Source organism: Amphibalanus amphitrite, unplaced genomic scaffold, assembly GCF_019059575.1.
Source record: "Amphibalanus amphitrite isolate SeventyFive unplaced genomic scaffold, NRLGWU_Aamphi_draft 001578F_arrow, whole genome shotgun sequence".
NCBI lineage: Eukaryota > Metazoa > Arthropoda > Thecostraca > Balanomorpha > Balanidae > Amphibalanus > Amphibalanus amphitrite.
In genome coordinates this window covers 131,923-147,423 of record NW_024883071.1, presented here as the reverse complement: position 1 = coordinate 147,423, position 15,501 = coordinate 131,923, and the positions used below count along the sequence as shown (strand labels likewise).

The 15,501-nt window shown below is 48.2% G+C and overlaps 1 protein-coding gene across 1 annotated transcript; it reads left to right on the top strand.

The window, feature by feature from the left end:
- Positions 1-1,023: 1,023 nt before the first annotated feature.
- Positions 1,024-13,477, top strand: LOC122373952 (the record flags this gene model as incomplete). Its single annotated transcript, XM_043352408.1, has 4 exons — positions 1,024-1,140; positions 2,545-2,754; positions 5,336-5,454; positions 12,937-13,477. Coding segments are annotated over 4 exons (545 nt in total), but the record flags the coding sequence as incomplete, so codon positions are not given.
- Positions 13,478-15,501: the final 2,024 nt, after the last annotated feature.

Genomic DNA, 15,501 nt, shown 5'->3' with positions numbered 1-15,501 from the left:
ATGGTGGTGCTGACGATGGCGGTGGTGCCGAGTGCCGTTCGGTGCCGCTGTATAGGGGCTCCGGGCGGCGCGGGGACTTATCGGGCTGGCGCCGGCTGCACCGGCACGGCTCTGCGCCTAATCCTCCATCAGAGATCGGGTACGAACTAATCAGCGACCCTGTCGCCGCCCGGGGGCACGCAACGGTCACCGCCAGGGTCACGAGACAATTTATCACTCACCGGGTGGAACAGTGCTGTCACGTCGCCCGGGACGACATGACACGAAAAGGTGACCTTGGATGAGACACGGCTGTGTTGTCTGGGGCGTGACGACACTCGAAAACTGGCCGAACTGCACGGGAGAAAGGCGGTGCTACTATTTAGCAGACTGAGTCTGTGGTTTTCCCACGTTAGAGACGCCACCAGGTTCAATACGCTTACAAGCGCGTGAAACGCCGCCTGTAGAATCCCACGTGTGGTGTGCGTACCAGCACACGCGTGCGTGCGCCCGCCCCTCCCTTCCGGGCTTCCCCTACACATATTGGGACCGTATTCGCATTCACGACGCTATCGGCACGCATCAGGAGCGTAATTACGCATTGTTGCGTGTCGGCTGCGGCAGTGCGCATATTGTAGCACACGACTTGGCCAGTGTTTCACATGACAACGGTCCCACGGATGAAAACATCGACTGTCCTGCCAATGGGCTGCGGTCACTGACATGGAACCAGCATTTGCACACAATGAAAACTGCAAGACGGTTGAGGTGAATTCATTTTCAAGCTACATAAAGTGAGCCATAGATCGTAATAAAACATTATTTGCTCTGCCGTGCGCTGTCCTAAGCATTGCCAATGCTGTCCACCTGAAGACTATAAGCACCCAATAATGCTTCATCAAAATGAATAACTCATTTTACTCATGCTTGTTTCACTAACAGACCCAAAGCGAGTCCTTAAAACTTCGACCATTTTTGAATATAAATGAAAATGAAACCAAAACATCCATCCAAAGACTTCACTAACCAGCATTCCCTCCGCAGGCGTCCAGTACACAGCCTTGGTGTACGCCTTCAACAAGAAAGGCGCCAGCCCGCGGGTGCGCATCACAGTGGCTACCCAGATGGCAGCCGAGCAGAGGACCGGAAAGTCGACACAAGGTATGTTCTCTTGGAAGGGGCATGACCCATGACTGTGTTTTTAGAATGCATTGTATGCAGAGGTCCATGCAAGTGCGTTATGAGATATCACAAGTCACGGAAAATCGTAAGCATTCCAGCACTCGAAGCAGCTTGGGAAAGTGTTATGGGTGTTTTGGAAATCATCTATACTAGATGGGTTGTCGTACAAATCAGCTAAGTACAACCAAGCTGCTGTCACATTCCCCATACACCTGCGTTATCATACGCTCACACTCATCCATCTCACCATCGAATGCCTCATTCCTGTGCCGTACCCTGTGGGTCAGCAGCTGCAGACAAGAGCCTTGGACGGAAAGCAAACGATCAACGCTCACTCATGCTGCCGATTTAGCTCTCATATCAGAGTGTCTGCTTACCACTACGGAAAATTGATGTGGGCTCGGCGCGGCTTTGATTTACTGGCATGTTGATTGGGGTGATTACGGCTGGCCGGCTGTCGGCTAATGGCAGACTGTGAGTGATATAACGCCGAATAATAGTATGGCCATGGTATGGCATACTGTTAGTTCGTGGCTTGTGCCTCGGCTTTTAGAAAGAGTCGTTAGTGTGATGTGTTTATAGTGATATCCGCCACCGCCAGGCTGCCCATGACTAAATGTTCGCACAGGCTAAATACACCGCACATTTAGGTATCTAGGTCAAAATGGATGTTTTCTCGCAAATACGAATGACGTCAGCTCCCTATTTGGCATTCTTTCCGGTTTAGTCTCTACCGAGCAGCTATACCAGAAAACATTTGGTGATTTATTCCTCGGCTCCCAAAAACAATCAACCTTTCTATTCCAACGTTGTTGAACCAATTTCATTGCAGTGTGGCATGTTACTGCCAGCACGAGAATTTTCAAAATAACAGTGCGGGGTTTGTTTTCCTAGAATTCCGTGATGAAAGGGGTTAAATATGTAAGCAATTATAGGTAATGAGAAACTGCTGAAGACAAACACAAAGCAATAGTTCCGAAACGACATTCGCTGAATGTATACTCGATAAGTTGTGCAGAAGAGTGGAAGACTATAGCGCAAAGTTAGGTAAGGGTCAAGGGACAAGGGTAATATCAGGGCAAACTGTCCAGTGAAGATATTGTAACCCTTTGACCTTTTTCGCTTTGTATCATGATCAGATACATCTTATTTACCTATGAATTACCTATGAAATGCCAACATATTTGCTCATTAGTCCACATCGCAGAAATGTACCATGCATCCTCCCTCAACAAAACACAAACTGAACTTCCATATACATCATTTCAATCTGCCCTCATTTGATCCCACTTTTCCAGGCCCCACACCACTGGCATCCTGTCGTCACAAGTACCGCAGTGTTCTCTCACCCCTCGCTCACCATATCCCTCTCACTCGTCACAGGCTCGATGGCGGAGCGCCGGCCCGGGGTCGACTGGACGCCGCTGGTGGGCGTCATCGCCGGCGCGTCACTGGCCGTGCTAGCCTGTGTGCTGGCCGTCATCGCGATGGTCCGGCGCCGCTCCAGCAGACCGGCCAAGTCGCCGGCCAAGTCGGCCGCCGGTCTGTCAGAGTGCGACGAAAACAATCCAGACGTGGTTCCGTCACTATCAGGTGGGTGGATGTCTTTAGAGGTGAGAGGTGAAAGGTCAGGTCTTTCAGCCTAGTGCCGTCTTTCCTAGGTAAGCAATGCTGTTGGGCAAACTTTGCCCCTTTACTGTATGTGAGACTCGTCTTTCCTAGGTGAGCTGTGAATTCCGTTTCTGCTAGGCAAAATGTTCGCATGTGATAGACATCATTTCTGTGACATGACAGAGACTGCGCTTTCATGTGAGCGGCGTTTCTCTCGGATCGGATTAACTCGTCTCTGTCAGGTAAGCGCCGTCTCCCAGGTAATTTAACACTCTGCGACGCAACCCTCCCCACCAGACCAGAACTCGTGTCCCCCTCCCCCCCCCCACCACCCCCCCCCCCCCCCACCCCCGCCAAGCAGCACCAATCTGCACGTTTCAGTTGGTGGTCGGCTCGACCATGACAGACGAGCTGTCGGCTCGCCGGCCAACTCCCGGATGAGTTCTGAGTTATGCCCCGGCCATCGCGAAAGCGCCGCCCAACTGATGATACTACCAGCGAAACGGTCAATACGTGTACTGACTCACTCAGGCCAGATATCGCTGCTGCCGTTTGGGCAAGCATATGTGAAAGCCAAAAGGTTTAGATACAGGATATCATTCGATGATACATAGGTTTGAAGGGTGGGCTGTTGGGTGAGTTTCTGGTTTCTGACCAGCCGTAAAATCTCGCATTTGAAGATAGCATATGTTGAATCGCTCTTTTTAAAGCAGGTCACAACAAGGCAGACAGCTCTGTCAGACTTGACAAGACCTCGTGTCCACATATAGATTGGCAGGCTCGCAGCGTTCATCTTGGAAGGACGACAGACCCGCAATGACAGACTCTGTTAGGCAGGCCGTCTTGATATGATAGGCAATAGGCCGTCTTGTGCTTAGGCAACAGGCAGGGCACGCAGTAACAGTTTTTGGACTAGGTACACATAATTATGTGAAGCCTTTGCATAGATAAGTTAAAAGCTTGGTTACGATTTTGGACGCTCTTCGTTAATCTGCCAGAGCTTTCCTTTCGTTTGTTTGCCATAATTTTCGTGCGAAATGGGTTACTTGTCCACACAGGCCAGGTTAAGCATGATAGATGAACCTTTTCCATCTTCCTTTGCATCTTCCTTCTGAGAGTTGGGTAATATTTTATTCATCATTTGCAGGGCGGTCTCGAGGCTGAACAGAGATGCTTCGCAGTTTGTGTCTGTGTTTCCAGGAAACCGTTTTCGACTTCTGGGACCGACTCTGTACAAAAGCATGCAAAAGACAATTACCATCCCTTTTCATAGAAGCATTATTCACGCAAATTTGTTTACGGAATCTGCCTCGTTGGCTGTCACAATTTCCGGCCCACCATTGACATTTTCCATTTTTGCGCTGACGAGGCACGACATAAGGGCAGTAGAGTCCCCACGGGAGAGAGGCGGAACAAGCCGAGACATAACCTGGCGGAGACAGCACGCACACAAAACTCAGATCCGCTTACATCAGCCGACTGGGTAGACAGTCTAGAATATTCTATCTTCTTGCTGCTGCTCAGGCTGGTTTATTCAATTCAAAGACAACAATGCAAAATGAAATAAGACGCTCTGCATTTTAGGAATCTTGTATACGCTTTCGTTTTTGGATGAACGAAGAGTGTTTTACACTGGCCCAAAAGTATTCTCGTGAATATACTTACCTACAAATTGTATTTTAACTGAGAAATGAACATCTTTCATCTTGCGTAAGTTTCATTTGAAAATTCATTCCGCTGAGCTGTCCTGGTGGGTACAGAGCCAACTTCAACTAGGCCATTCTTCTTGCATAGCTGATTCTGCGAAACTGAGGCCGGCGCAGCTCGTTCCATTTTCATTACTGTTGGGCGATGAGCTCGTACAGCTGCCTGCTCCAGAGGGACGTCTCCGGTGCGTACTGCCGCTGCCGCCCCGGGGACCTGCTCCGCAGTTCCGGTAGAGGAGCAGCCTGCAGCACAGCGGAGAGGAGCACGGCCGACGCCGCCCGATATCATGGCCCGCGGCGTCCAATGAGACTCTGTATATCGTGCTGATGGGCCTGAACGGCGTCCGAACAGGCCGTTATGACCGCGGCCGACCCTGAGACAGAGCTCGCGACTCGGCGGCGCTGAGGTGGACGCTCTGTCGGATGTGGGCTGTTTTAGCTCATAAAACAGGGCGTCCCTCACTGCTAGAATTGGTTGTTGTGATATTCACAAATGCAAAAGCATTTGCAAGTACCCGCTTTTCGTGTTTGCAAAAGAAACCACCGTTGTCGGGGTTGATATAAACTATGAAATATAAATAATATTTTAGACACATTGTTATGTAAGTACAAGAAATATGCGGGTGAGTCAGCCATTCCAAGCAGCTCGGCTAATAGCAAGTTACAGCAACTACGTGCAATGATTGAACTTGTGAAGCTTTACGAACAAACACATCGTATTTAAGATATTTATTTGGTCAACAGCAGGCACACAAATAACCAATCACTCTGAACTCATGTGTCAGAAACTTGTTGGGAAACTTTCCTGTACACTGTTATGTCCATTAACTAAGCGTTTGTTCTTTGTTTCGTTGCAGACGGCTGCTCGAGGGGAGACCCGATGGAAGAGCCCCGGCTGACAGTCGTCAGGGACAACTGCCACACCGAGCTTTACAGCCCGCACCCGCTCAACCACGTCAACTTTGCAACGTTTCAGGTCAGCGATAACTCATACCGCGACCACGGGGTCTGGTAGCACTATAATCAGGATGTAAGGCAGATATTGGTGTTTTTTGCGGTAAGTATCATTGTCAACGTTTCTGTGAACCTCTAGCTCCAGAAATAAAGGATTTGCCGTGTAGTTTTCCGAGTAATGTAATCCAAGCCGGAAAGCGATTTGCTTGACACGATCTTTTTTTCCTTCCGTAATATTTTTATATTCTAATTGTATGTTTATTTTCCCCACACCACTTCTGCTCGTGTCGATTTCGAGTTACCATGACAACTTGTCACCCGGCCACTTCATTTTGACCGTCATAAAAAACATTTCACCTTTTTAACGTTTAAATTTTCATTTATATCGTAATTTAATGCAATCAGTAGTCGAGTTAACCAACATGAACTCCATTTTTATAAAATGTATTGATTATCTTGAAAACAGGTGGTTTCGGAGCAGTCAAGCGCAGTGTCTTAGCATTTATCATGGCACACGTTAGACAGTGATATCACGCACTACACAAGGCAAAACGCCCGATATCTCGCTAAACCTCTTAGCCGCCGAGGGTCGGTATTTGAGCAGGTGATTAAACAGCTCGGTTGACACCGTACCGTCACGCGCGTGCGCTCGACACTTTCATCCATCACGTGCACGTCACTCCGAGGGCGTAGGATCGCCGCGGGGTCACAGGATCGGGATCTCGTGACCTGAGGGCTCACCCCGCGGATCCTGGGAAGTCGCTCTTCATTTCATGACAACTCGGCTTATAGAGGCCTCCTCCGCGACCTCATTAACGCTGCAAGTCGGGTTTGTGCTTGCGGTGCTGTGCTGTTGTGCATGGCACCAGCTATTCTGACGCCGTAGAAAGAAGCTTTGTGTATTGTGTAGGTGGTTTCTCGGTATCAAAGGTTTTGGAAGCCGATTTACTTGTGAGATCGTCCTGATCACGTTGCTAGATAATTTATCAGGTTTGGTAAGATCGTAAATATGTTGCATCTCTGAATGCTTGAAATGATGTAAAGCTACATTGAAATTGCTTTCCACTCTCAGGTTAGGTGCATATGTTACAGGCAATGTGTGGAATCAGGCATTCTATAGAATGCCTAGGCATTCTATAGAATGCCTGATCGACCAGGCATTCTATAGAATCCCTAGGTATTCTATAGAATCCCTGACTGCTTAGGCATTCTATAGAATGCCTGGCTTAAGCTCCCAGGCATTCTATAGAATGCCTAAGTATTTTGATTGTCCGAAACACACTTCGAAAATTAGGGGTCAATGGCAGTAATGCTATTTGTTTACCTAATTTTCATTGTTCGCCTAGGCCGGTCGTCACCTCACACCATTTCAGGGCAATGAGCTGAGAGGAAGCGAGGGAGGTATTGGGCTATGCCGACCACCAAATGGTGCACCGCAAGCAGCAGCTGATCCAATTCCGTTGGCACGGGAGAGCCACGGCGCAAGGCACGCGGGAGAGTCACAGGCCAACCAGTCGCTTAACCCTATTCCTGGCGGGGGGGGGGGGGGCCTCAGGAGCCCCCCCTGAGGTTTTTTGGTTATTTCTCCCAAACGCGTTGAGCTAGGAAGCTCAAATTTTCTGACTTTTCCTAAAAGGCTTCTACGCAACATGTCTGAAAATTTTGAGTTGATCTGACCTCAGGTCAGGTCAGGTCACCAGAGGCGGTTTGGTGACCATACCTCAGAAAAGTTTGCAATCACGCCAGAGCTAGAGTTTTTGACCGATCAATTTCTTCTCTTCAGGGTTTAGTTAGAGTACCAGTATGTGCAATTTGTATATCTCGGAATTTTGATATCGGTGACCTAAGGTCAGGTCAGTTTCGCGACCTCCCCATTATAAGTCAATGGGGGAAAAATCAACTCCCTGTTTTTACCACTAAAACGGGTCGGAATGGCCCCATATACCATACATGACTTCATATACGATCAACCTTCACTACCTTGAGGTCTGTTTTGCTGTTGGGCAGCTGTGAGGTCATGTGACGTCATCAAAGGTCACCAAAGGTTTTTGACCAATAACTCCGTACAGGAACAAGATACAGACGCGTGGATGGTCTCATTGTGTTCAGCTCGTCAAGACGCATCGAATGATATACATGATGACCTCGAGGTCACGTGACCTGAGGTCAACCTTTGACCTTGACCTTTCGAGGTCAACATATATATCATTCGATGCGGATTGACCAGAGGATCACGATGATGCCCTTAGTTTGTTCCTATCTTGACTAATCCGAAAGTTATTCGAGAAAAACTCTCTCCATATCTAGCGCCGCCATTTTGACTTTTTCGACCCCTGTGACGTCATCTTTGACCTGACCTGAAAATGACCTTAGTAAAAATTGTAGATCTTGACCGTGCGTATCCGATGCCATTTACCATTTGTCGCTATCTTGCTTCGTTCTCGAGATCTCAGGGGGGGGGCCGAATCGGCCCCCCCCCCCCCGCCAGTTTCTTGTCCCGGCGGAGCCCGCCAGGAATAGGGTTAAACGGTTACCCTCGGAGGATTATGCTGCTACAGATACGAAGCTGCATTAGAAGAGTGTTGGCTGGGAGGGTGGACCGTAGGCTTGAATCGAATTGTGATTGCGAATGACGATGGCTTTGTTCTGATGCTAGAAATGAAGGTGAAAAATACACCAAAGGTCACATTTTATGTCGTCATAAGCACTTCGTGTAACGACTCTCAATATACATACATGGACAGCTCAACCTACACCGTAATGTCAGGGAATAACCTGAATAAATGGTTCATTATTCCACGTCTGGGCGGTGGCCCGGCCGTAACAAGAGCCGGATTAGGTGTTGTTTGATCTCCCCTTCCAGCTTGACTTCTGGGCCATGCGGTATTCGAAAGGTCGTCAAAGACTCAAAATTATGAAATTTTACTTCAGTTCTTCTTTGGCAATGTTCGAAAGGGTGCCATTTCTAAAACAAATAGCTAAGCCATTTTTTAGGTCAGCCCAATTTTTTGTCCATTTTTGGCTCGTAGCCGTTTTCTCCACTTAGACCTTAAATCAATTCCTTAGAAGGCAAACACCTCCAAAAATGGACGACTTGTCAATTTTTTTTTCTGTGTAATTTTTTTTTTTACCAAAGGCGTTTCCGATATTGGCATTACCACCATCGTCTTTCTAGCGTTAAGATAAATACTCTGTACTTTCAGAATGAAATCCTGATACAATTTGACCTAATAAGGTCAGATTGAATACCTGACCGGAAATAATTAGATAAATAAAAGAAGTTGACCTTTTCCTCGACATCAAAAATGTAAAAAGCCGAATAATATATTTTAAAAAACGGTGAGCTTTCGGCCACTGGCCTTTATCAAACCAACGTGATAACAATGTTAAAAGACGATCCTGTGAATAATCTGTCTGCCATTTTTCAAAAACCGAAGATCGTGATATTTTAGGAAAGGCGCTACTCATAAGGGCAAACTATTTGATAGACCGATTGTCTACATAGTGTCCGATGTACGTAACATACATAATATACAATTGTACACGTAGCTGTCAAACACACATCGTATGGAAGGTATGTACACTAACGCCGATGTACATCACACACATAACAAAATAATATACACATACACATATTAATCGATTGAGTTGAAAAGGCTACACGCTCACAAGATACACATGATACAGGCGCTTACATGATTGGCCACGACGAAAGATTTGAGTTTATGTGCGGGCGGTTTGCTTTTATAAGTAGGGATTCTGCGATTTTTCTGTCCGGGTGGTCTTTGGAGCGATAAAGGACGCGAACCTGAAGAGGAAGGGATGATTTGTTTAGCGGCGCGCCGGGGTGGTGCTCACGGAAGTGGTCTCCCATCGGGGTCCCTTCGGATGCGCTCAAGGCGTCTCGTAAATGTTCGTTAAATCTTAGTCGAACAGGTCGTTTTGTCTCGCCAATATATGTGCCGTCGTCACCCTTTCCTTCACACAACTTACAATTTAGCCTGTAGACGACGTTCTTCTGTGTACAATCACCTGAAAAATCTGATTTACACATGTTGCATCGTGGGCCTCCAGGGCAGATAGGTTTAGATAGTGATGATCTAACCAGTTTGTTTCGTAGCTTTTGGGGGTTCCTCCATGCTATCCTGACAGCTAAGCCAGATTTCCTAACTTTACTTTGAATTTTGCATAGCAGTTCTTCATCTATGTACGGTAAACATAAGAAGCCATCTTCGCCCTTGTCTCGACTAACTTTACCCATCCTGGATCTGGACCCTTGCTGTTTGACCTCCCACAAGAGCCTTCTAAGAACTTTCTCTGGGTACCCATTTTGAACCAACAATGTCCAAATCTTGTCTATACTCGCCCTCTCTTTAGCACTGCTCGAAGAGTTCCTGATCGCTCGCCGAAACTGACTACGGACTATGTTTTGTTTAGTAGACTTCGGGTGGGCTGATTTATAGTGCAGGATGATCCCTGAGTTCGTAGGTTTTATGTAAAGTTCCGTTTCAATCTTCGTAACCTGGCCCTGGGTCACTACTGTCACTAAGGTATCTAGGAAGGCCACACCCGACTTTGTACCGGAATGCTCCATGGTAAAGCGGAGTGTCGGATGAAGCGAGTTTAAATGCGACAGAAAATCTACTAAAGCCTGCTCTCCATAGGTCCACACGCCTGCGTAATCGTCAATGTACCGAACCAAAAAGGACGGTTTCTGATCCAGGTTTTCTAACGCTTTGCGCTCAAAACGATCCAGAAAGAGAATGGCTATGGGAGGGGCACATGGATTGCCCATAGCGATCCCTAGTGTTTGTCGGTAAAATTTATCATCAAACCTAAATACGTTCTTGGTGAGACAATGCTGAAGGAGATGTTTAATATCATCCTGGGAGAGACCGAAGGTATCCACCTCATCCTGGTGATACCTTCGGTCTCTCCCAGGATGATATTAAACATCTCCTTCAGCATTGTCTCACCAAGAACGTATTTAGGTTTGATGATAAATTTTACCGACAAACACTAGGGATCGCTATGGGCAATCCATGTGCCCCTCCCATAGCCATTCTCTTTCTGGATCGTTTTGAGCGCAAAGCGTTAGAAAACCTGGATCAGAAACCGTCCTTTTTGGTTCGGTACATTGACGATTACGCAGGCGTGTGGACCTATGGAGAGCAGGCTTTAGTAGATTTTCTGTCGCATTTAAACTCGCTTCATCCGACACTCCGCTTTACCATGGAGCATTCCGGTACAAAGTCGGGTGTGGCCTTCCTAGATACCTTAGTGACAGTAGTGACCCAGGGCCAGGTTACGAAGATTGAAACGGAACTTTACATAAAACCTACGAACTCAGGGATCATCCTGCACTATAAATCAGCCCACCCGAAGTCTACTAAACAAAACATAGTCCGTAGTCAGTTTCGGCGAGCGATCAGGAACTCTTCGAGCAGTGCTAAAGAGAGGGCGAGTATAGACAAGATTTGGACATTGTTGGTTCAAAATGGGTACCCAGAGAAAGTTCTTAGAAGGCTCTTGTGGGAGGTCAAACAGCAAGGGTCCAGATCCAGGATGGGTAAAGTTAGTCGAGACAAGGGCGAAGATGGCTTCTTATGTTTACCGTACATAGATGAAGAACTGCTATGCAAAATTCAAAGTAAAGTTAGGAAATCTGGCTTAGCTGTCAGGATAGCATGGAGGAACCCCCAAAAGCTACGAAACAAACTGGTTAGATCATCACTATCTAAACCTATCTGCCCTGGAGGCCCACGATGCAACATGTGTAAATCAGATTTTTCAGGTGATTGTACACAGAAGAACGTCGTCTACAGGCTAAATTGTAAGTTGTGTGAAGGAAAGGGTGACGACGGCACATATATTGGCGAGACAAAACGACCTGTTCGACTAAGATTTAACGAACATTTACGAGACGCCTTGAGCGCATCCGAAGGGACCCCGATGGGAGACCACTTCCGTGAGCACCACCCCGGCGCGCCGCTAAACAAATCATCCCTTCCTCTTCAGGTTCGCGTCCTTTATCGCTCCAAAGACCACCCGGACAGAAAAATCGCAGAATCCCTACTTATAAAAGCAAACCGCCCGCACATAAACTCAAATCTTTCGTCGTGGCCAATCATGTAAGCGCCTGTATCATGTGTATCTTGTGAGCGTGTAGCCTTTTCAACTCAATCGATTAATATGTGTATGTGTATATTATTTTGTTATGTGTGTGATGTACATCGGCGTTAGTGTACATACCTTCCATACGATGTGTGTTTGACAGCTACGTGTACAATTGTATATTATGTATGTTACGTACATCGGACACTATGTAGACAATCGGTCTATCAAATAGTTTGCCCTTATGAGTAGCGCCTTTCCTAAAATATCACGATCTTCGGTTTTTGAAAAATGGCAGACAGATTATTCACAGGATCGTCTTTTAACATTGTTATCACGTTGGTTTGATAAAGGCCAGTGGCCGAAAGCTCACCGTTTTTTAAAATATATTATTCGGCTTTTTACATTTTTGATGTCGAGGAAAAGGTCAACTTCTTTTATTTATCTAATTATATTCAATATGTTCCTCGCTCGAGCACTTAGTAATATTACCTGACCGGAAAATTTGACTGAATGAACATTTGACTGAATGAACATAAATAGCTGAACGCAAGGTAGCCTGGCAGAAAATAATAATGTTACATGTCGGTCTGTGCTCATAATCTTATACAACATACACTTATATGTTGGAAAGATTCGTGTATTTCCCAGGCATTCTATAGAATGCCTGAAAATCAGGCATTCTTTAGAATGCCTAGGGATTCTATAGAATCCCTGGTGGGCATTCTATAGAATACCTAGGGATTCTATAGAATGCCTGGTCGGTCAGGCATTCTATAGAATGCCTAGGTATTCTATAGAATGCCTGATTCCACACATTGCCTGTAACACATACATTTCAATTCATTTGACTCGGTTGTTATTCTCGTGTTTTCATTTCCTTCGGTATTCTCCCAACGTTATGCCTATAATATAAAGAACTAATAAATAACACAAACATACATACACAAACACGTATAAGATCACTTTCACTGATGTATGCATCAGATCCTAGACAAATCAGTGACGATTGGGATCGAAAGTATGAAAGCGGCGGATTCGAGCGCCGATTTCTGCATATCTTCCCTAGATGGCGCTAAGTGAGCGCCTGAAGGGATGCTGTGCCGCATGGCGTGGGTTTCGGGCGCCGACTTCCTCCTACTCTCCATAGATGGCGCTAGTAGCGTGCGCCTGAAGTGATGCTGTACCGCATAACGTGAGGGCTCTGGCCAAAGCGGGCGCTCGGCTGGGTCGAAAGCTAGCGAGTCGGCCAGGATTTGCCTTCGTTATTGAGTATATATTGATAATATTGTCGAATACGCTTTCTTCTTCCGTTTGCGACCTGCACCAGCTCCCAACAGCCCACCAGCCGCTGTTCTGCGCCACCTGACCCCACCATTTCTGTTTTCAGAGCGGTAGTCTGGGCCGGCCAATCCACCCCGGCATGCCACTACCAGCAGCCACTACAGTGACGGACCCTTTCGGCTCCGATCGGGAAAGTGTAGTGTAGTAGTGCATTGTGTCGCGAACGGCGGACGAGGGCGCTGTCGCCGCGGCAAAGCGACGGGACGAAAGCTGGCTGCGCCGGTGGCGGAATATCGAAGAGCACGGTAACGGCAGACGAGAAGACACCCAGCGAGCTATGTGGGCCGCTCCGGACGCTGGGAAGAAACTGACCAGTGGATGCTGGTTGGGATGGCCGAACACCAAACCTTCGCTGGCCTCTGAGACAGCGAAGGATAATCAGCTCTTGTCCAGGGCCAGGAACAAACGTAAGGTGCGAGTGGAAGGTCGCAAAGTCGCAGTGCGTACATGGTCGATGTCGCAAATTGGTGTTTTCACTTTGATGTTTTAACTACCAACGTGACTCGTTAAAACTTAAAAACGATCTCCGTGCGAAGTATTCATTTTACATGTCAACTTCAAAACGTTACCGTGTACAGGGTGACACAAAAAAGCGGTCATCACCAAAATTCGAATAACTTCGGAAGTTTTATTCAGATCATCACCAAACTTCGGCCACTTTAGGTCACACCTATGTAGCATACATCCACCAAGTTTCAAGTCTTCACTACGAATACTTTTATTACAGTGTGTGTTTTACGGACGCTCCACAATGTGCTCCAGGTGAGCGCCCCGGCGCTGCAGTGCGTAGGCACACCTGCATCCGGCGGGCAAAGTTGCCGATAACCCGATAAGAATAACGTTTCAGGGGTAGCACACCCCCTGAGCACTGCTCCAGAGGCCATTGCACTCTGTAAAGTGCACAGCCATCGGGTTAATCGGGTTATCGACAACTTTGCCCGCCGGATGCAAGTGTGCCTACGCCCTGCAGCGCCGTGGCGCTCACCTGGAGCACATTGTGGAGCGTCAGTAAAACACACACTGTACTAAAAGTATCCGTAGTGAAGACTTGAAACTTGGTGGATGTATGCTACATAGGTGTGACCTAAAGTGGCCGAAGTTTGGTGATGATCTGAATAAAACTTCCGAAGTTATTCGAATTTTGGTGATGACCGCTTTTTTTGTGTCACCCTGTATTTATTCCTGTAACGAACGCGTGCCCGCAGCAGTATGTGATGGTTCTCTGGGCTGATTTCAGGCTCCGGTGGCAGCGCCCGAGCCGCGAGTCTGACCCAGGCAGGCTCTCCGTCCGCGCGCGGACTCCGCCGCCGCCGGAAGGTCGCACTTGTTAATGGTGCACACGCACACCGCGCCGTCGGACAGCAGAGAAAGTATTTTTGGGCCGACGCCGCGTCCGGGAGCCGCGCTCGGCCGTTTGTCTATACGTAATCTTCCGCGAGTGTGCGCTGCGTGCGCCGCAGCCGTCGGCTTGTGTCGGTGCGTTGCCTGAACTGCGCCTCCTGCAGGTTTCAGCTGGAGTCTATCGTATTTGCTGGCCTGTCAGAGACACACAGGCGGCTTGCCAAGGCCGTTTCGCAAATATTGGCGAGGCTCGCCGTCTTGTGGTAGGCTGGGACGACTGCGGAGTGCGGAGCCGGAGCTGGGTTCTGTGTGGCGTGGCGGGGTGGAGCACGGCTTCCACGGATTCGCCGCAGTCGCGTGGGTGTCCTGGCGTGCCGCTGGCCCCAACAGGCCGCTGGGTGACGTTCAGACTTCCGTCGACCGTCACAGTCGCCACCGTGACGGCAGTGTCACGGCGTGACCCGACGGCGGCAGTCAATCATCACACAGCGCCCTAAATCATCACTAAGCAGACCGCGCCGTCACGCGCTCGTCCATGGCTGGTGTGGTGACGTGAGGTCCAAATTTCCCGGCCCTCGCACTCTGCCAATGCGACTCGCCATGCTCCGGCTCCGGCTGTGTGTGTCGTGCAGGTGCTACCAGCTCCTGGAACTCAGGAGCGGCGCGGCGACGTGGGCCGCCGGACAGTCCCAGGTGGGCTCTGCATCCGGCCCGCCCCCCGGTTAGAGCGACGACAAATGTCAGGATTAGGAAATACCGAACGGCTCGCCAGCTGCGACTCTCGCTAACTGTGGTGCAGGATGTGTTCTGATCTCGCGAGGTGTTCATCGTTCATTTGTCGCGCACAGTTGCTCGGACACTCATTCATATCATACTTTTTTACATGCTGTTTGAATGTGATGCGTCTGAACGATAGGATGTAGGTAGGGTGGGGGCCCACAAGGAACTGTTCGCGCGGGACATATCTACTAAAATGTTTGTGGTATACTTGGCATATCCGCGCATTTATAGATGGCAAACCTCGCAATGAAATCATATAAGCCGGCTTGAAAGCTACGCCTACTTTGGGTTTAATCGTCCAAGTGCTAAACATTTCAGACTGTCAGCATCGCCAGTCTGCATATCCATTTCAGCGATCATTTATATAACCCATTCGTCATATCTTTGACGCATATCTGTGGAACATGGACGTATGTGCGATAATGTGAGCGTGTGGTCGTGACAGCAGGCAGGCCGGGCGATTAGTGTGCTACGGGCGGGAGGGTCCCTC